The 22,507-nt window shown below is 35.1% G+C and overlaps 1 protein-coding gene across 3 annotated transcripts in view; it reads right to left on the reverse strand.

The window, feature by feature from the left end:
• LOC144349283 (vesicle-associated membrane protein 7-like) overlaps positions 1–22,507 on the reverse strand; it is a 57,158-nt gene that overhangs the window by 20,662 nt on the left and 13,989 nt on the right. For all 3 annotated transcript variants that reach the window (XM_085493655.1, XM_085493656.1, XM_085493657.1), the window contains 4 exons: positions 20,661–20,751; positions 7,307–7,507; positions 4,216–4,417; positions 1,890–2,045 (listed from right to left, as the gene is read on the reverse strand). In XM_085493655.1, the coding sequence (XP_085349781.1) occupies positions 1,890–2,045; positions 4,216–4,417; positions 7,307–7,461 (513 nt within the window). In that variant the 5' untranslated portion in view covers positions 7,462–7,507; positions 20,661–20,751. The remainder of the gene's footprint in view (positions 1–1,889; positions 2,046–4,215; positions 4,418–7,306; positions 7,508–20,660; positions 20,752–22,507) is intronic.

A 22,507-nucleotide genomic window follows, 5' to 3' on the forward strand; every position in this document is an offset into this window, starting at 1 on the left:
GGCAAAGTAAAAGAACTATTACTATTTAACCAAGTCTCCTGTAAACAAATAAAATCTAGAGGTAAAACGAAACTGGTAAATTCTGTGTTAGAAGTTTTGTTAATTAACCCATTAATGTTCCAACTGCCTAATTTAAATTTAGATGTTAATGGGTGCATACTAAAATTATAAAAGAAAATCAAAAAACAAGAATAGTCTCATTTTGAATTGAAGGTAACTTGGGAAAAATACTAGATATTATTATCAAATTCAATATTCATAATTCAGGGTACTTACGACAAGTGATCAAATAATTAATTCAATTTCAGGACAGCTTAGAAAGAGTTCATAAAGTCAATGAATTTCTTGAATTTCGAGAACATGTCAAATTATAGAGATTCTTCATACTTTAGTACAATGTAGTAGAGGTTCTTTATGCTTTGATTTTGACTGGGAAAACGGCATGATTTTTTTTTTTTTAATCAAAAAATTAGTTGTTTTCAAAAAATAAACTGAGCATTCAAAGAATAATTTAACATTGTTCACAGAAATAACAGCTCATTGTCGAAACAAAGCTTACCCATTCACAATAGGTGTCAATGACTACGGTAAAATATAAATTAGACTCTTTTAGGCGTCAGGAGTGAATGAACTATCCAAAATATTTAAAAAAAAATAAATAAAAAAAACGCCAGGCGATTTCATGGTTCGTTGCAGCACAGTCACTCTACTAGTAGAGTGACTGTAGTTGCAGACTGTACTTGACCGACCGTCCATACACGTATTGTCACTGTACATCCGCCATGTTGAATCGCACAAGATCGGCAAAATCCTTATTACAACTAAAAGTTTAATGCTCACAACAAAAAAAGCACGAATATAATCATGCTATTATATAATGAATAAATTGATCGACACAGAGTCACCCCGTCCCCTCCCGAGTTGTGGATATTTTGGAAATCGCAACACAAGCAAAAAACTGGAAAACGATTTACTTAAAAACTATGTCCTCGTCAATTAATCGTTTGTGTACAATAATTTGACAGGGTATAATTTACACACTAGTTTCATAGATTGGAGACAATTGTTTGCTTTTTTGGCTTTTCACAGGAATATACAGCTGGCAATTATCCTAATATTCACGTCCGTACGGAATGTACACCAATCGTACCCCAATATATATTCAATTTTACTGAAACTGGAGAACTTACCTTTGCAAACACGTCTCTTATGCCGCCTTCTTGAAGTTCTTGAAATCAAATAAGGTTACTAGTTCTTCTAGTAACTAGTGAATGAGACCACTGAGCCGAACAGAATACATGTATAAACAGTACTATAATAAATTGCACGCAATGGAGAAATCACGTGTCGTAATAACAGCAGTGTTACTCACAGATCTAATCAACTGTAAAATATTTTATTTCAGCTGGAATTATCATTTGCTGAAAAGACTTTTTAGGATGTTTTGTATTGAATTTATTTTAACTTATTTTTGACAAGTTGACTGTAAAATATAGGAAAACGGGTATATTCGCTTGATTTTATTTTAAGTGAAACATTCCTCCAGCGAAAATAGCGAAAAAAGTTGTAAGCGAAAGTATTTTACAGTAATTCATTTATTCTGAGCATGCGCAGACGTTCTGTCAATTTTACCGGGAGAGGTAATTTTTGATGAAAATCGCAAAAAAGACCCACTCAGGATTTTCAGATCTGGAAAAAAAAATTGCGTGCCTACAAACCGATTATTGTTAATCAATCTGCCAAGTTTCACTGATATCTGCTGCAGAATTTCTGAGAAAATGTTGGAGACGAAAAATGGACAAAACCTGAATTATAAAGTCCCCTTTTCAGGCTGCGCCTAAATGGGGACTAATTAACTCGTGTACATGCATAAAATATGAAGAACTTACACTTGCTTCCAAGTCATCTGTTTTTGACAGTAAGGTATCAATTTTATCTCCTCTTTCTAAAACTTTATCAATATTTTGAGTCATCACATCTTTGACTTCATCCACTTGATTCCGCAGTTCTGATAGGTTATCTTGCTTCACATCAGAGAATCGCTCCTATAGTCAAACGGGTGTACCACAAAACAAATTTAGCAACATACCTATTTTGCAATTTATTTGCCATTTCCCTAGCCAATGTATGTGCCATAGTACTGTTTGCTATTCACTTATCATTTCCCTAGCCAATGTATGTGCCATAGTACTTTTTTCTATTCACTTATCATTTCCCTAGCCAATGTATGTGCCATAGTACTTTTTTCTATTCACTTACCATTTCCCTAGCGAATGTATGTGCCATAGTACTTGTTTGCCATTCACTTACCATTTCCCTAGCCAATGTATGTGCCATAGTACTGTTTGCTATTCACTTACCATTTCCCTAGCCAATGTATGTGCCATAGTACTGTTTGCTATTCACTTACCATTTCCCTAGTCAATGTATGTCCCATAGTACTGTTTGCTATTCACTTACCATTTCCCTAGCCAATGTATGTGCCATCGTACTGTTTGCTATTCACTTACCATTTCCATAGCGAATGTATGTGCCATAGTACTTGTTTGCTATTCACTTACCATTTCCCTAACGAATGTATGTGCCATAGTACTGTTTGCTATTCACTTACCATTTCCCTAGTCAATGTATGTCCCATAGTACTGTTTGCTATTCACTTACCATTTCCCTAGCCAATGTATGTGCCATCGTACTGTTTGCTATTCACTTACCATTTCCATAGCGAATGTATGTGCCATAGTACTTGTTTGCTATTCACTTACCATTTCCCTAACGAATGTATGTGCCATAGTACTTGTTTGCTATTCACTTACCATTTCCCTAGCCAATATATGTGCCATAGTACTGTTTGCTATTCACTTACCATTTCCCTAGCCAATGTATGTGCCATAGTACTGTTTGCTATTCACTTACCATTTCCCTAGCCAATGTATGTGCCATAGTACTGTTTGCTATTCACTTATCATTTCCCTAGCCAATGTATGTGCCATAGTACTTTTTTCTATTCACTTACCATTTCCCTAGCGAATGTATGTGCCATAGTACTTGTTTGCTATTCACTTACCATTTCCCTAGCCAATGTATGTGCCATAGTACTGTTTGCTATTCACTTACCATTTCCCTAGCCAATGTATGTGCCATAGTACTTGTTTGCTATTCACTTACCATTTCCCTAGCCAATGTATGTGCCATAGTACTGTTTGCTATTCACTTACCATTTCCCTAGCCAATGTATGTGCCATAGTACTGTTTGCTATTCACTTACCATTTCCCTAGCCAATGTATGTGCCATAGTACTGTTTGCTATTCACTTACCATTTCCCTAGCCAATGTATGTGCCATACTACTGTTTGCTATTCACTTACCATTTCCCTAGCCAATGTATGTGCCATACTACTGTTTGGTATTCACTTACCATTTCCCTAGCGAATGTATGTGCCATAGTACTGTTTGCTATTCACTTACCATTTCCCTAGCGAATGTATGTGCCATAGTACTTGTTTGCTATTCACTTACCATTTCCCTAGCGAATGTATGTGCCATAGTACTTGTTTGCTATTCACTTACCATTTCCCTAGCCAATGTATGTGCCATAGTACTGTTTGCTATTCACTTACCATTTCCCTAGCCAATGTATGTGCCATACTTCTGTTTGCTATTCACTTACCATTTCCCTAGCCAATGTATGTGCCATCGTACTGTTTGCTATTCACTTACCATTTTCCTAGCCAATGTATGTGCCATAGTACTGTTTGCTATTCACTTACCATTTCCCTAGCCAATGTATGTGCCATAGTACTGTTTGCTATTCACTTACCATTCCCCTAGCCAATGTATGTGCCATAGTACTGTTTGCTATTCACTTACCATTTCCCTAGCCAATGTATGTGCCATAGTACTGTTTGCTATTCACTTACCATTTCCCTAGCCAATGTATGTGCCATAGTAGTTTGCTATTCACTTACCATTTCCCTAGCGAATGTATGTGCCATAGTACTGTTTGCTATTCACTTACCATTTCCCTAGCCAATGTATGTGCCATAGTGCTGTTTGCTATTCACTTACCATTTCCCTAGCCAATGTATGTGCCATAGTACCTTTTGCTATTCACTTACCATTCGCCTAGCCAATGTATGTGCCATAGTACTGTTTGCTATTCACTTACCATTTCCCTAGCCAATGTATGTGCCATAGTACTGTTTGCTATTCACTTACCATTTCCCTAGCCAATGTATGTGCCATACTACTGTTTGCTTCATGCATTCCAGCAAATTGTATCTGACTTCCCAATTCACTGTCAGAGTCCACATGTCTCTTAATAACTTGTAAATAAGTAAAGGCTTGGTTCTTTGGAAATTTGCTATCAGTTGCACACATGTATATTATACCATTTTCAGCAATCACATGAAAAAAGTAACTGCAAAATAAACGATATTGATACATGTACTACAGAGTAGCTGCGCATGAAAAAGTTGAGGCGCATTTTTGTCTATACGACAGTTGCGTGTATGCGCAAACCAGACTTGCGCGTGGTATTCTAATCATAACCTGTGCACAAACCAGACTTGCGCGTGCCAATACAATGGAGTTGGAACAAATGAAATGTACGCACAAATTAGACTTGCGCATACGCGAAAATCAGACGGGTGGTATTTAAATACAGTTCAAATCAAAAGAAATGTACAAGTTACTCAGCATTTACGCGTGTGAATAAAATAGAGTTGGAATAAAGGAAATGTACGCGCAAATCAGACTTGCATGTGAGCTTGCATGTGGCTATCTATTTATACACACCAATTAAATATAGAAGTATCAAATATGCTGTGAATACAGCCAAAATCATTGCAAGAAGTATTGATAAACGCGCACCACCCATTTGATTAAAGATCCTTATTGATACAATGTCAACATAAGCTTTGATAAGCTTCCAGTAAATCACGAAATACAACACAGTTGTGCACTCTACTCATTCCGATTTATGGACATGAATTAATTACAGCTGTAAATAAAATGTATGTGTATCAAATAGGTTGAGAATAAATAATATGGCTATGAGTGTTGTTAATGTCCGGTGTAATAGCCACATGTTCTGTATTGTTTATTTGTTTATTTTAACAAGACACTTTGCGATGAGCGTCTTTTGTAGTCAAGTAATATTTATGATAATTTGTGTTCACTATTGGCAATCTGCTCCGCTAGGATTGCCCTTAAAATTACTTGTGCGTGTGTGATTTTGAGTGTTTTCACGTATTAATTCTGTGACTTTTTTGGCATGGGCAATTTCCCTCAAACTTGGCGGGCAGGTCACACCATCACCCTAGTTGTTAGGTAAAATCTGAAAAAAAAAATTGGCCAACAGTTGCCATAATAACAGCCAAAAAACTGTTTTTTTTTTGGATAGCTTCGCACCAAATGTATCTCCTCCTACAAATTTAGGACACCTCAGACATAGCTCATTCTACTCAGTGTGGGCACAAAGTTACAATTTCAATTTTTTATATCTTTTTTCATTACAGAGACATTTGACCCCAAAGTTGGGGTAACTGTTCACCAGGAATGGCTTTTTAACTCTTCTGTAATTTTCTTGGCTGGGCAGTTTGGTTCAAACTTGGAAGGCAAGTTACACCTTCACTCTAGTTAGGTTGTAAAATCTGAAAACAAATTCTGACCCACCGTTTCCATGGCAACGGCCAAAAAATTACAGAATTGTTTGAATACCTTCGCGCCAAATGTATCTCACCCTACAATTCTAGTAGCTCATTCTACTCAGTGTGTTTATGTTTATTTTCATTATTTTCATTTATGATATGTGTAACAAAGGTCTAATTGAGAATGAAATGCATTTTCTGCTGGAATGCAACAAATATAATGAGTTGCGTACCAAACTGTTCAATAAAGCTAAGGATATGATCCCAGCATTTGAAAATAAACCTGCAGAGAAAAAAATCATGAAATTGTTACAGAATGAAAACATTATTATACCAGTAGCACAGTTCATAAGTAAAAGCTTCAAAGTCAGGAAGCAGGGTCTTACTTGACATCTTAATGCCTGCTGTCAATTTAGTAATTTCATATTAGTTAGTATTTTAGAGATTTTGTATTATTTAGTAATTTAGTGATTGTATTTGTTATTTAGTATATTGTTTTTATATATATATTTTTTCCTTGTATTTTGTGATCATTTTTTTTCCCTCCGGGGACTGTAAGAGTCAATAAGAAAATAAAACAAGCAGGTAGGCTGGTTGGCGATCTGCTTCGCTCAAAAACAAGCAACACGTTTTTGGTTGTTTCCATAGTGTGACATAAACGTGAAGCTAACGTCGGTTTATATCTAAATGGGCCCATATACGAAGTTTGCAAAAAACATTCAGTCTTTAGAAGTCACTTAGTTTATTACTAGGACGTATTCTTCTGTTACATCATTTATTATTTCCATCCGTTTTGAACACTGCTATTACAAAACCACAGTCAGCTGGCATCGGTGTCTGAAGTTGTGCAACCAAATTTGCCGAGTTCGCAGTTTTTCGCTGATAAAAAAAATAACTAAGGCAAAAACTTGCGGTTTTTCAGCATTTTTTCAGCAAGACATTATTCTCTATCAATAATCCGCCCAAAACAGGAACATTTCTACTAATTCTTGTGTTTTTTCACAAGAATTAGTAGAAATGTTCATTGACTTGTTATAAATTTAGGGGATCTCCCACCACTCTGACATTAAAGCATCGAAATGGCCTTTACAAGTTTGTCTTCCAAACTTTTATTTCATTTTATGTCAGTAAATTTATTGTAAGTCATTTCTGCGTAAATAAATGTTGGGACGTGCAACTTTGAACTACCATTGCTGTATTCTAAATCTATGAAGGTTGATCCGGACATGCATGTATGAGCAAAATGGAATGTACATTGCATTATAAAAATGTCATTCTTGTATGTGTGCACACTTTCACTTCATGCAAGTGTGTGCAACAACTCGTTGTCACTGAGCGTCGTATACAGACTTTTTTTTAAAATTTCCGTGAGATGATGTCACCACCAAAGCACAACCTACGCATCACAATCACAAAACTATCAGTTGTTTACAGATGCCGACGAATAAAAACACTCAAGACAAAACAAATGTCAGAGTTACATCTTCATTACTATTAAATATAATTGTGGCCGATCTCGGCATTAATCTTGCGCAAGTCTTTTGGGGGGTACATCAATGTAAATTACACCCATCCATTCATGCAAGGAATTGTCATTGAAATTCAATTTCATTTCAATTCATTTCATTCATTCTTTTTGTTGCTCATTCATAACTTACTTCTCTGCTGTGTATGTCGTTTTGGAGTTTTTTGTAGTTGAAATGTTCTTCAACATTGAGTTGGTGATCTTTTGGTAGTTGGCTTGTGTCATAGCATGGTCAGCAAGGATTATGGGTCCCCTAGCCACACAACTGTACAGTATACCACTTGTCATCTTTAAGTACCCTAGTTGTTCTATCAAAAATCAGTCTTGAATTGTTCTGTTCAATGAAGAAAAATAATACACAATTAAAACTTCAAATTTTATTTCATGTTAGATGTTTAAAAGGACTAGTCACACAACTAGTTATCTTGATATATCACATTTCATATGGATTTCATATTTTTACCAGAATTCAAACCTGTGTTGTATAGTTATATATTTAAAACTAGGATTAAATTGTTTCTTCTTCATTCTAATAGTGTTGTGGAAATCATGGTGACAAGAATAATTGTGCAGTTTTATTTTCCCCAAAGAGATGTATTACGGGAATAATATAACATGGTGAACTAAAAGTGTCATTTGAATTATTTTCAAGCTGAGGTGCATAGCTAAATGCCCACTCTCTAAAAAAACACAATTTGTGGAGCCTAGTTTATTATTGTTATTGAAATTACCATATTTTGTGTTAAAATCTGTCAATGATTATCCATTTTAATATTAGTCAACAGTAAGTGGACTTAAGTGACAGTAAGTGAAACTGTTTCCATAGACCACAATGCATACATGTTATGTCCTTTAAAACCCACTAAAAATAATTCCAGACCTAAGTACATTGTAAATAATATATAATTATATTATGTTCTAGTATATATACCAGATTCGGCTGATACCCCGCCCATCCTAAACCCCGCCCATGGGCGATGTTTCAAATAGTGGGCGATGTTTTGGTCCACAGACCCCAATTTTCCCATCCGACATCTTGTATCGAGCGTGCTATTTCAAATATGATGCTAAAATAATTCACTGTGAAGTCGAAAAGCATTAAAACTTCAATAAAACCAATGCTGTATACAAATTGTTGTTGCGTACTATGACTCGTTAAAATACATTTCACTTACGTTTATTACACTCGAATAAAGTCTACGCTTGAAAAGAATGTTATTTACGAAGTTTAAAATATCCAAGCCTTCCTGGTTCGAGCCTCTTGGTTGTTATCAGTAATGTTTAATCCTTGTCTGTATCGCATTCCAGACAAAAAGTCAGTAAACAAGAAATAGGCAAACTAAAATGTCTCCTGCGTTTTACATACGACATGATTATTAAAAAAACAGAGTTAAGCGGTCGTGTACGTTCTATAAAGCAAACCTTGTACACATAATCTTGTACTGACGTGTTTTTTGTCCAAAAAAGAAGGTTCCCTTTCAGTTAACTCTTCGCGTTCATGGTTTTTGTGAGAGTTGACAGATTTTTTGAACACATGACAAGTAACTATATTGATTTGCGTCAAGCTGGATGGCCCGAATTTAAATATCAGTGCGTGAACTCTGGAGGTCATTGCCCAATGCCGCACGTGGTTATTATAGTTCAGTCGAAATGTACGTGAATATTGCGATCGAAGTGCGCTGTCCATATTATATTATAGTAAAATTTTATTTGACGCATGGTATGGTTTATATTACATGTTCACTTCATTTCAAATAAAAAACATAGTTGAACTCTGGTGACCTTGCCCTTTGTTATATAATATAATTCCCTTTATCATAGTTTGTTTCAATATAAATATGCATTGTCATAATTAATTATACAATACAAACAAGTTTTGGGGATGAACCAACAGTGGGGAATCAGTCTACCGAATGTCCTTAAAAGATGTAAATATCTTACAAAAACATTGGTGCCTTATTTGTTTAATTATTTTAAGGGACATAATTTCCAGCTTTCTTCAAAGTAATTCAGATATTTTAGTATAAAAACAAATGTCTCATTGAAAAAAAGTGCTGCATTTAGATGTGAATAGATTCATAAAACATGCAAGATAACAGAAAATTTTAGCTGGCTTTAGTCCAAGTATTTTGTACAGGTGTCTGTCAAAAATTAATGATTCACTGAGACAAATATGAACTGCCTCATTGTGTGACTACTGTATTATATGAAAAGTAAAAAAAAAACACCCTTTATGAATAGCTATCATGTTGCAAGCTCTGCTTTGTATGCAAATCAACTTAAATAGTTAGTTGGTGTCCAGTGAAGGGAGAAGTCAACAGTACTGTTGCCTCCTGAGAATCTACATCTTCAAACACTGCAATCTTTGAAGTGCGTTTTTAAACTAGTATTATAAAAACTCTATCATTCGGTTCTAATAGCTGAAACATATTCCTGTGAGTTTTCATTTGTCGAATGAACTGTTTGTCAAATACAGAATACATATATTTTAGAACAATTTTCTTTTTAAAATGTGGATGAAATGTTTTGCTTTTTATGTATTTTTTATGTATTGTTTTTGATTTGATAACTTTGAACTAAACAGATTTTCTATTAGCTTCAGATCTTGAACAAAGTTTGGCACCCAGTTCATAGGAGTGCTTATATTGATTTTCTGACATCTTGTTTTCTGTAAGGATTTATTGGTAGGTTTGCAAATGTGTATCAGACTGTGCAATCTCTCCATGAGTTGGTTTCGAAACCCAGTAAGGGATACATTACCAAGGATATTATTACAAGATAAATCATTTGCTTCATTGAACACATACAACAATGCATATTTCCACTGAGATCAGTGACTTTGATGTGTATCACCAGTGATCAGTCAAGTAGAAACAGTCAAAATATTTTATCAGTTTTTCTCAATTTTTGCATGATATTTTCATACAGGACATCTGTTGTTCAAACTCAGGGAAGACTTTATACTGATGAACAAGGTGACCAAGTTTGATGAAGTTTGGAATAGAATTAGTAAAGTTATCATGCACACAATAACAATTATTAACGACGACGACGACAACGACGACGACGACAACGCCGGACAAAATTTTTCCCTTAATATACCTTTCCCTTCCATCTTTGATGGTACGGGCAAGGTAAAAATCACCATTGGAACATTGATGAATCACAAGTATTTAAAATATTTTTTCGACTTTCCGTGGATACACGACTACTATCATTTTTAATGATTTAAATGCTCCCATGTTTATGTTTGCGTAATTATTACGAATGCAACGCATTATCAAGTCTTTAATATTGAAATATTCACACACCCAATACCCCGGGTCAGCATCCTAACAATAGTAATCAAAGAAAGCTTAGAAAGAACTCCCATGTGCTGAGTGAGTATTGGAGACACATTAAATATCAAAGAAAGCTTAGAAAGAACTCCCATGTGCTGAGAGTATTGGAGACACATTAAATATAATTCGAAATTACTTAGCTGAAGACTAATTATGCAAATCAGAAAATTAATATGAACAGATTTGAGTGTAAAACTAATGAGGTCTGCGCAATGTAACAGAAAATCTATGTTTCCAAGTTTAATTGAAATGTGATTAGAACCAAAAAATTATGAATTATTATGCTTATTAGGGAATTAATATGAACAGATTTTTACCCCAAACTAATTAGGTTTGTACATTGTCCTAGAGCATCTTTGTACTAAGTTTCATTGAAATCGAATAATTAGTGCTTTAGATATCAGTGTGAAAGCTTAAAATTGGTTAATTATGCAAATTAGGTAATTAATATGTACAGATTTTAACCCACAATTATCCAGGTCTGTCTATTGTCCTACAGCATCCATGTACATTCATTGATATGTGATATTTAGTACCTGGGATATTAGTGTGAAAGTTGGTTAATTATGCAAATTAGGTGATTAATATGCACAAATATTTATCAGAAACTCATTGGGTCTGCATAATTCTAGATTCATTGAAATGTGATGATTAGTACTTTAGATATCAGTAGAAAAGCTGAAAATTAATTATGCAAATTATTTATTAATATGCACAATTATTTGCCCTAAAACTAATCAGGTCTTTGCATAGTCCTAAAGGATCTATGTACCAAGTTTCATTGAAATGCGATGATTAGTACTTGAGATACCCGTGGAAAAGCTGAAAATTAACTAATTATGCAAATTAGGTGATTAATATGCACAAATATTTATCCGAAACAATCAATCTCTGCATAGTCCTTGAGTATGTAAGTACCAAGTTTCATTGAAATGTAATGCTCACTACTTGTATCAAATGCTGAAAATAAATTAATTATGCAAATTAGGTAATTAATATGTACTGATATTACCATAAAAACTGTGCAGTGTCATATGACATCTATGTACCAAGTTTCATTGAAATGTGATGATTAGTACTTGAGGTATCAGTGGAAAAACCGAAAATTGACTAATCATTATGCAAATTAGGTGATTAATATGCACAAGTATTTATCGGAAACAATCAATCTCTGCATAGTCCTTGAGTATGTAAGTACCAAATTTCATTGAAATGTAATGCTCACTACTTATATCAAATGCTGAAAATTAATTAATTATGCAAATTAGGTAATTAATATGTACTGATATTACCATAATCAAAGAAAGCTTAGAAAGAACTCCCGTGTGCTGATAGTATTGAAGACACATTAAAAATTAATTCAAAATTACTTGTACATGAGATATTGATGGAAAAGCTGAAAACTAATTATGTAAATCAGGTAACTAATATGAACAGAACAGAACAAAAAAATTATGAATTATTATGCTAATTAGAGAATTAATATTAATCAAAATTAATCAGGCCTGTCTATTATCCTAGAGCATTTATGTACAAATTTTATTCAAATGTGATGATCAGTAATTGAGATATCAGTGTTAATAAATTATGTTAATTAGGTGATTAATAAGCATAAATATTAACCAAAAACTAATTGGATTTCTTCATAGTTCTCTTTAAAAGTTTCATTAAAATCCAATTTGTGGTTTTTTATATATCAGTGGAACATTATGCAAATTAGGTAATTAATATCCAATTAAAACTAATCAGGTGTCTGCATAATCCTAGAAGATCTATGTAGCAAGTCTCATTGAAATATGATGATTACTACTTGATATATCAAAAGCTGAAAATTAATTAATTATGCAAATTAGGTAATTAATATGTACTCATATTACCCTAAAAACTATCAGGTCTGTGCAGTGTCCTATGACATCTATGTACCAAGTGTCATTGAAATGTGATGATTACTACTTGAAATATCAAAAGCTGAAAATTAATTAATTATGCTAATTAGGTAATTAATATGTACTCGTATTACCCTAAAAACTATCAGGTCTGTGCAGTGTCCTATGACATCTATGTACCAAGTGTCATTGAAATGTGATGATTACTACTTGAAATATCAAAAGCTGAAAAATTAATTATGCAAATTAGGTAATTAATATGTACTCATATTACCCTAAAAACTATCAGGTCTGTGCAGTGTCCTATGACATCTATGTACTAAGTTTTATTGAAATGTGATGATTAGTACTTGAGATATCAGTGGAAAAGCCGAAAATTGATTAATCATTATGCAAATTAGGTAATTAATATTGCACAGATTTTTACTCAAAACTAATCAAGTTTCATCAAAATCCAATGAGTGGTTCTTTAGATATCAGTGGAACAGTCATGGAACAGCTAAAAATCAGCTAATTATCATGCAAATTAGGTAATTAACGAGCATGGATTTTTACCAAAACCTAATCAAATCTGCGCATCGGCCCAGAGCATCTATGCACCAAGTTTCATCAAAAACCGATGTATGGTTCTTGAGATAGCAGTGGAACAGTCTGACACACATACACACATACACATACACACATACACACACACACACACACACACACACACACACACACACACACACACACACACACACACACAGACACACTAACTGCAAAGACTCCCATGGGAGTCAAAAATTAACTTGAGTTTGCGTAATTATCATGAAAGCAATACATTACAAAGGTGAAATATTCAGAGCTGGTAGTGGTACAAAATTGTAAACATAATTTGCGTAATTAGAAGTAAACGACGTTGATATACTCAAAGCCAGTACAGAGTTGCATACAAGTTGTGTAATTGCTGTACCGTCGGATATAATAACAATTTTACTAGATCGACGTGCGGACCACAAAAGAAAAAGGTTGCTAAGGTAACGCGCCAGTTCAGCGCATGACTTGGGGTCAAACTTCGGTCAACACACACTTGATGCCAGCATCGCCGCGCAGCAAGTTTTGCAAAGTACTTGAAGTTCAATTGCGTCCCAAAATGATGTTGCTGATCACTCAGTTGTCGCAGCATGTGTTGTGCCATGTCCATGATGCACCCAGTTTCGACTTTGACTTGCTTTTCCTTCTTAGTGCATGTTCTTGTTCACGTAAAATGCGACCTCTCACCAATGTATTAAAACACTTTGAATTTATACTTTGTATGATTATATTTGGTCAACGCGAAACATTATTTTTTCTAGACCATTTTTATCAATGCAGGGGTATTTTTCCCAGACAAGATGGGCCTCGTAATATCTGCCAAAAGATCTTTGGTCCACATTTTTGTAAAAAAAAATGAAATCCTCCATGAGATCGCCCAGGGCGGGATATCAGCCGAATCCGGTAATTGTTGTTACTACATGTCACTAACCGAAATTTGGAGGTATATTACTGCCTTGCAAAATAATGGTAATGCTATTCAGGGGACAAAGGCTTAAAGTGCTTGTGCAATGCCCACTCTCACGTTTCCCATTTTAGATCTGTGTCCCACTGAAATGGGCAGTTATTGATTTTTTTTTGCTGAAAATGATTACTCATATCCAAGTAAATTTGGGATATTTCTCGTGTTGTAGCCACGCCCACCTATCCTGAAACGGTCGACTGTTTCCGGATTTCCGACTATCGCCGAAAGTGCGCCACCAATTGACAAAATGCGAGAGGAAGTGACACCCCTGAGCCGTAATAACACTGGTCATTCAGTATACTTTTAAACGATATACATTTTTCGGTCGACGTTTTTTTCTTTTTTTTTATCTATTTTATTTTATTGAGAGAGAGTTTTTAGATGTTGTGTTGTGGGCAGTTGCAGTGAAACGTATAGTCATAGAGTATGTATTCACACGTTTCTAATCGATCCGAAGGTGCGATATCAGTGGATGAAAGCCACTTAACCTCAGATTTGTTTTTTTTTTGTGGAAAATCTGTCCTCGTCCATGAAAAAAACAACAACTAGCTTTAAAGAGAAATGCCGACAACGTAAACCTGGCGCAACATTTTTGAAAGAAATAGATTCCGGACCAGCCCATGATCACCGAGGCGGATTTCAGAAGAGAGAGAGACATCCGGCAAGTGTTTCAATTGTGTTGATTTTTTTTTGCGATCGTGATTATCGTTTTATAGAGACCATTTAGTCCCTGTTAAGTAAAAGGTAGCAATAATTTTGACAGTGACACGAAAACGAAGCATCGGACAAACAGGAAATTCTACAGCCCTTACACACTGCTAATTGTTTTTATTTTCGGAGGCTAAAAGTTTCTGAATTGTTTGGTGATTGGTGTTGAATGTCGAATTCACACCTCTGTTCTTTTTTTACCTCCATGCTTGCAGCTTGATCTGCGTAATAATTTATGAAATAAGAATTATTATAATTATGACAATCACGCCATGGATCACGCTCGAATCCACTCTGAATTTATCTGTATGTGTGTCGATCTCGATTATTTTTGTTATCCAATTAAACGCCGCTTTTAACGCACTTGCCCTCGTCATGACCCGACGCGTTCACCTATTTCAACAAAATGTCAATTTATTTCCACGCAGCTGTCATTTATTTAGTAACTGTGATTTGTCGTTTTTTACAATTTTTTTATAGTGATCACTATAGTCTAATGTTTAAAATGTCAAAATATGTTCTCTTTTATTTTAATTTTGGAAGTTTTACTCAGATGATCGATGAAATAAAACAGTGTAGTGACGTGCCTAGTAACCTGCTAAATAACGAGATAATTCCGACGTCAAATTCTATTTTGTTCAGCGATCTAACTCAACCCCATGCAACAAAAATTTATACTATGTGTTCATTATGATCCCATTCTTCCTCGACGAACAAGTACATAAGTGACAATTTAGTCAAAGATGAGAAAACTGCACAAGAAATTTGCCTTATTTACACGTATCGGCAATGCAAGCTGCCATGCGACTTCCCCTTCTGACGTCACAAGGGGAATTTCTGTATGCAAATGAGAAGCTAATGAGGAGCCTCATTTTAAAATACACAAAAATAAAGTTGCCGTAGACTGAGTTTAAAACACATTTTTCCACTTAAAAAAAATAATTCATGCTTAGAAACATAAAAATTAATAATAGTTATGTATCAATGGATAATTTTAGGCGTGAAAATAGCAGCCATTTCACAGGCACTTTAAGTGGCAGCAATCCTTGTACTTGTTGATCAACCAACATTATACTTGTATTGCAGCCAAGGCTTGCTACCATGTAACACAGACCACAGTCCCTGTGCTACATTCTGTACTATTCAGAAAAGACCATACTCTGGAAAAATTGAGAAATCCATTTGAATTATTTTTATTTCACAAAAGCTTTTATCTGAAATGAAAATTGGCCTTTTCTTGTTCATTTGTCATCCTCATACCACTAAAGTACGATGCCATACTGTAATGTTAACATTCCACTGAATGACGTTTCCACTTTTATTCTGTGTTCATGATGTTGCAATCACTAAATTACTCACAACATGAATGATACTTTTAATCTGTGGAAATAGCGATTTGAAAACTCTGGATGCATGTTATGTTATTGACTTAAATTCGTTTTAACCACCTTGTACTTTGAATAATTTTGATTAAAAATATTTTCCTACAAGGGCAGGGTGTCTACTATACATGTTTTACAGCGGGTGCAAACAAGATTCATATGGGGAGTCAGCAAACTCCCAAGTCCCTACAAACATTGCAATATAGCGAGACATTCTTAGTGGCACTATCAAAAATATTTTTTTTTTTTTGAAAGCGATTTGCTACACTTCCCCTGGCACTGGACTAATGGCTGTTTGTTTTTTATATTGTAACATTATTCTGACTATATACTAGTAGCTTCGCGATAAGTGGCTTTCGCTGTGAGTATCTTTCGTAGTGATTAACTTTCGCAGTGAGTAAGGCTTTGTCGCAGTAACTGCATCCTCGCCAACCAAGAACCATTTATTTGGCCGAAGACTCAACATTTGCCCTTGGCAGGTTTCAACATGATTTACTGTATGTCTAACATCCTCAAACGATTATAAGATTCACTTGGGTTCATTTGTATTACCCAATCAGAATTCAAGATAAAAACGACACATTACTTGGTAAAATAAAAATTTTGGAATATAGAAATCAATGTGTTGCTAGCTTTATGCTCTGTGAACGAGCTTACTGACCATCAAAAGAAAGCACTTGTGCTGTATCTGAGGGAAATGTGTTTGTTGCAATGAAACCGGATCGGACAAGTCGACATGTTATTAGTTCCGACAGTTTTGTCAGTTTACTAAAACATGGTTTACACAAATATTTTGACATTCCATCGTCTTCATTCACTTGCCCGCAAACAATTTTCAACGTTGGAATAAGAAATTTAGGAAACGTATCAATGAATATAGACCTTCTGTTCTCGATGAATCAGCACAAAGCCTATACGCCACATTGATACAGCAATGCTGATTGGTGGGGCCAGCTACTTGTCACACCCAATCAAATGACTCAATTTAACTGCGGTGAAATGCAGCTTTTCCTAACACAATCACACACTGGTTTGTGGGCCGGTTATGAATGGCCGGCTTTAGCAATTCGAACGATGCAGTAACTGGTACTTTCATCACAGTTGAGAGTTTTATGTCTTTAACAATAATACCCATGAAATATAAATTAAAAAATTTATTATATAACCTAAAGAAAAATTATTATTTTTCTCATTACAATGATACAGTAATATGTAACTTCATGTGGAAATAAATGAGATTTAAAACTGATGGCTTAGCAATATTAGGGATTGTCAACTTGCCCACGAGGGCTACAGGTTTTTAAAATTTACATTTTTATGTATACGTGTACCATAGGGTCCATAGTATGTTTTTCTTACTGATTTGAATACACTATGTACTTGGCAGTTTCCAGTCCTTGTATACTGTGTTCTCCAGCATAAGATTGTAATGTGAATTTAATGCTGTATGATGACGCCATATTCAGGTCCTACCAGTTATTCAAAGTCCCATGTTGACTATGTCCCGGATCTTTTACTTACTTATCAGTGTCTGACTGGTATATACAAAATGCGACCAAGAAAATGTCAGAGAGCCACAAAACCAAAACAATCTGTCACCAGTGATATGATTTTACACATAGTAATTGAGAATTGCAATTGTATAGAAAAGAACACTAAATACAGCTATCCCGGCCAGAATAAGAGTCATCAGTCTTCATGAGTGATGTAAATGGTATTTCCATGAGAGTGAATATTGTCAAGTTTGAGAGTATCTTAACATACGTCAACATGAACATTATTGATAGAATCAAAGACATGCTGAACAGGAAGTCCATTTTGGGCTACTGCCATTGTCAAATTTTGGACAGTAAAGGATTATTTATACAGGAGATGTTCCAGTAAGGAACTGTTAAAATTGTTTGATTAGCATATCAAAATCATTTATTGGAACAGATCATGTTCTGGATTCACCAAAATAACAACGTTGCTATGTTTCTATGCATACAACAAACTCCAAACAAAAGAAGTCGTCCAATCGTCTTTGAAAATAGAGTCTTGTTGCCCTTGCATTTCCGAGCAAGAAAAGGTGAGGCCAACATACAACCAATTTTCCCACAATCTTTCCAGCAGTTAGATAGACTATTTTTATTTAGAGTTGCCCGGGCAACCAAAATTTAGGATGCGAATCACTCCGGCGACTAAAATTCGATGATAATAATCAAGGGGGTGAGAGACTATTTACCTCAGTGATAGCTACAGTGATTGTGACCCAATGAATATTGGCAAGATTACGGGAAATGCAGTGACCAGTGAGACCCAAAACTACACAAACCTTTATGAATGAAGAACATGAATTCAGTTTTATTACAGACTCCAGGGGAACAAACATTTGTGATGTATTTCACTAACATGGCGACAATAATGAAACGTTTATCGTCTTTGCTAGCTTTCGGGCTCACATAAAACTCATGCTAGTGAAATCTATTTTTTACCTATCTATATAATTCTTGTTAAAAACATGCTTAGGCAGAAAATTGGGAAACTTTCTTAGGGGACATAAATAACATTTGTACATGTAATGTTACAGCGACAATAAGTTCGAAAATTGGATACGTACTGTTTGTATTATTTGATTACAGATTCCTGGGGAACAAATATTAGTGCAGCAATTCACTCTGTGGGGGGGGGGAGGGTTGTGGGGATGGGGTTGTGGGGGGATATAGGTGGCAAAGTGGAAAAACAAATTTGAGGGACTCCGAAAACGTAATTTACAAAAAAAATAAGTCATGCATGGCACAGTTCTAGTTAGTTATCGAATTTAAGATATATAGTTTTGTTTATAGTAATATAGCTGGAATATAACCAAATCAGGAATATGATTATGATGATTGTTCAACATTAAAATAGTCAAACGAGTACTTGTCCACATTGAGGAACATTGCTCTGGAACAGAAGTAATTAAAACAAAATCAGCCATTTTGAATACATGTATATATCTATAACATGATGTATAATGAATATTTAAAATTTGAACATAATCAGTCAAAGCAAGTCAGAGATATGGCACTAGAACCTCATTCATTGAAACAAAACGGTCGCCAGTCAGCCATTCTGAATCTTATCTGAAAAACAAAATGATGTGCATCAAAGTCTTATATTGTTCAATGTATATATAAAGTTTGAACGAAATCCATCTGTAAACAGCGAGAAATGCTTAATTTTGATGATTTTTAGAATAAAAATGGCCGCCATTCGGCCATCTTGAATCAGATTGTAAAACAAATTGATGTGCTTATGTATAATGTCATGTATGATGTATGTGTGAACAGGTCTGAACACACGCACACACACACACACGCACACACACGCACGCACACACACACACACACACACACACACACGCACACGCACACGCACACGCACACGCACACACACACACACACACACACACACACACACACACACACACACACAGGGGTCCGAACGAGACTTATTAAATTTATTGCATGTTAATTTCACAATGAACTTTTCAACATTCTGGTTATCTGAGAGCAATTCCAGTCTTCGAAACAAACTTAATGCAATTTATGACTTGACAAAAACGCAATGTAATGCAATATCACAACCAACGTTTCAAATGTTTGCCTATCTTCCATGTTTACTTGGTAATATATTATTGATTCAGCCCAGCGGTAATATAGCTTATTTATGGTGCCCAGGAACCAAAATTTGGGAGGTGAATTACTTGGATAACCAAGCGGTAAGAGACTACTTACTGCGGTGATAGCTATGGTCATTGCAACCCAAACATATTTTACTTTTAGTAAACGAGGATGAAAACCGTGTTTAGGCCATGAGAAAGTGAAGATCTTGAACGTACTTTAGTGCAAATAAATTTGTTTTGATTGCCTATCATACCATGGCAAACACAAATAATGTGAGTGAATTTTCCTAATAAGGTTTAAATGTTCTAGGTGTCTGTGCATCACTTATTTCTTCCTGCTTAATTAATTAAATGTATGTTCACAAGTCATAACATACTTCCAATCAATAAAATACTGTGTATTTTACACTTTGTTTGCAAATGCTAAATAGTAATAAATGTCTACCAAAATTAATTTTATTGACACTTCAAAAGTATGATCATTTCATTATTTCTCAATCTACTCAATTAAAAATATAGGTTGCGTGGCTGCTATTTCATGGTCTTTCTATTGACAAAAAAAATTAAGTGAAATACATCTATGCACATAAAAATGTGCACCCCACTTAAATAAAGATTTAGTTGAGGAAATGTGGAAAAATGTTGGATACTGTTAATTCAGAACAGAGATATTTTGTTTCTCTGCATATACATTGAAGGGGAGTGGAGGCCAGGCTTTTGGCACTCTGTACATGAAATTTGACTGGCCCTCTAGAGGCGAAATAACGCCAAGCAAAGTGGATGTTTGTCGTCTACTTCACATCCCGTTTTGTACTCGATATTGAGGGCATTTCGCAGAACATGCAAGTTGTTTTTATCGCCAGAATTCATTCATAGATCTCAAATTTCATGTATGGAGTGACAAAAGAGACCACTGCTCCCCTTTAAATCGTTAATTGTTGTTTGTGAGTAATGGGGAAAAAGGGGGAAAAAAGTTTGATCACTAACCACATGGAGCAGAAAAATTTCTGGTTATCACACAAGTTCTTGAAATCGACACCGTCCCAGTTAGTAATTCTTCAGAGCGTTCTCTTATAAGCTAAACACAAGACATAGAAAAGGTTTAATTAGGATAGTAACAATTTCATGCAATTGCACAAAAAGCAATGACCTCTTTTGATGAATGAATTTCGTCAAAGCATGTCAGAAATAAGGCCCTTGAACTGTATTTGTTAAAAGCAAATGTTCACCAGTAATTGGGAATCTTATTTGAAAAAAAATAAATATATATCAAGATCATGTTCATACACTTCATTGTCGGCACAAAACAGCATTGGTTTGTCTAAATTGCCGCAATGAATTTTTAAACCATTTGACCATCTTGAACTGGATCAGAAAGCAAATGCCTGTGCAGGGGTACCAATGAAAGTGTAGCTTTTTAATGAAAATCACAGCTTTGACACCGTGCAGCATAGCTTGGTCAGGAAAAGCTTAGCTGCAGGAATGAAATCCGCTAGTTTTGACATCGAGAACTCAAGCTTTGAACATATTTTGATGTTGAGGGCGTAAATAACATGGCTGCCTCCAAAAGCAGTGTTAGCGACGGTAAGTATTTTACCCGTTTTCTCAACAAAATCATCAAGTTATGCTGTGTAATATGCCGTGATCAGTAAGGTTCAGGTTTAATTTCATTTCTAGAAAGTTTCAGCCACCATTTTACGAAACTTGCAGAGAAATCTCAATTCCAATTTTCGAAGCGAACAGGCCAGCAGGACGTCCTATTCTTATACATGTACTGTTGTACATGGCCGTTGTTCATGTATCTGATATACAGTCCGTCACCGATCATCAGTCAATCAGTTACCGATCCCCCACCCCCACAGTTTTAAATATGGGATTTGGAAATAATTCTCATGAAATTTTCAACTTTACTCATCTCCTGGTGCAGGGAAAAATCCCAAAACATGAGGACCAGAGTATTTCATCCACGATAGCCTCAACAGGGGAATTGTACCTTTACCAGAATATTTTGGGACATTCAACCAGTTCATGCGTTCTATTTTATGTCCAAGGTGTGACTGACCTCATTTTATCATCTATACAAGAAAACCAAAACACCATAAACAGATTGGAAAACGAGGTCTCTCCATATCATATTGGAATGTACAGGGTATATGACAAAAAATAGAAGATAATGACTTCATAAAATGCATAGAAATCCATGATATAATAGGTCTTGGGGAAACCTGGCTGAACAAGGACTCTCTGAATACACTCAACATACCAGGATACTACAGTCACTCAATAATAAGAAGTAAACAACCAGGTGGAGGACTATCAATACTAATAAACGAACAAACCAAGAAAGGTATCAAAATTGAAGAAGTAGACTCTGAAGACATGCTTTGGTGCAAGTTGAAGAAAGACTTTCAACTTAGAAGAAGATATCTATTTGTGCTATGTGTATCACCCACCAATGAATTCAAAACACTGCATGCCAGATTTCTTCACTAGACTAGAAAATAATATTGCAAACTATTCTCAACTTGGAAACACTATTATACTAGAAGATTTTAATAGTAGGACAGGAAGACTTGTTGACTTTATAGACAATAGTGATGAATTCACATCCTTGCCACGTTATTTTCAAAATGATATCACCGATACATTCCGAAATAACAGATGTTATAACCAATACGCAGGGTAAAACTTTGACAGACCTATGTAAAACTTGTGATGTTAAAATTCTGAATGGCAGAATACCAGGTGATTGTAGTGGGAACTTCACATGTTATCATTACAACGGGACTAGCATGGTAGATTATGCAATAGCTGGAACTAAACTCATTGAGGAA

The sequence above is a fragment of the Saccoglossus kowalevskii genome, chromosome 19 (assembly GCF_978046115.1).
Source record: "Saccoglossus kowalevskii chromosome 19, keSacKowa6.1, whole genome shotgun sequence".
Classification (NCBI taxonomy): Eukaryota; Metazoa; Hemichordata; class Enteropneusta; family Harrimaniidae; genus Saccoglossus; species Saccoglossus kowalevskii.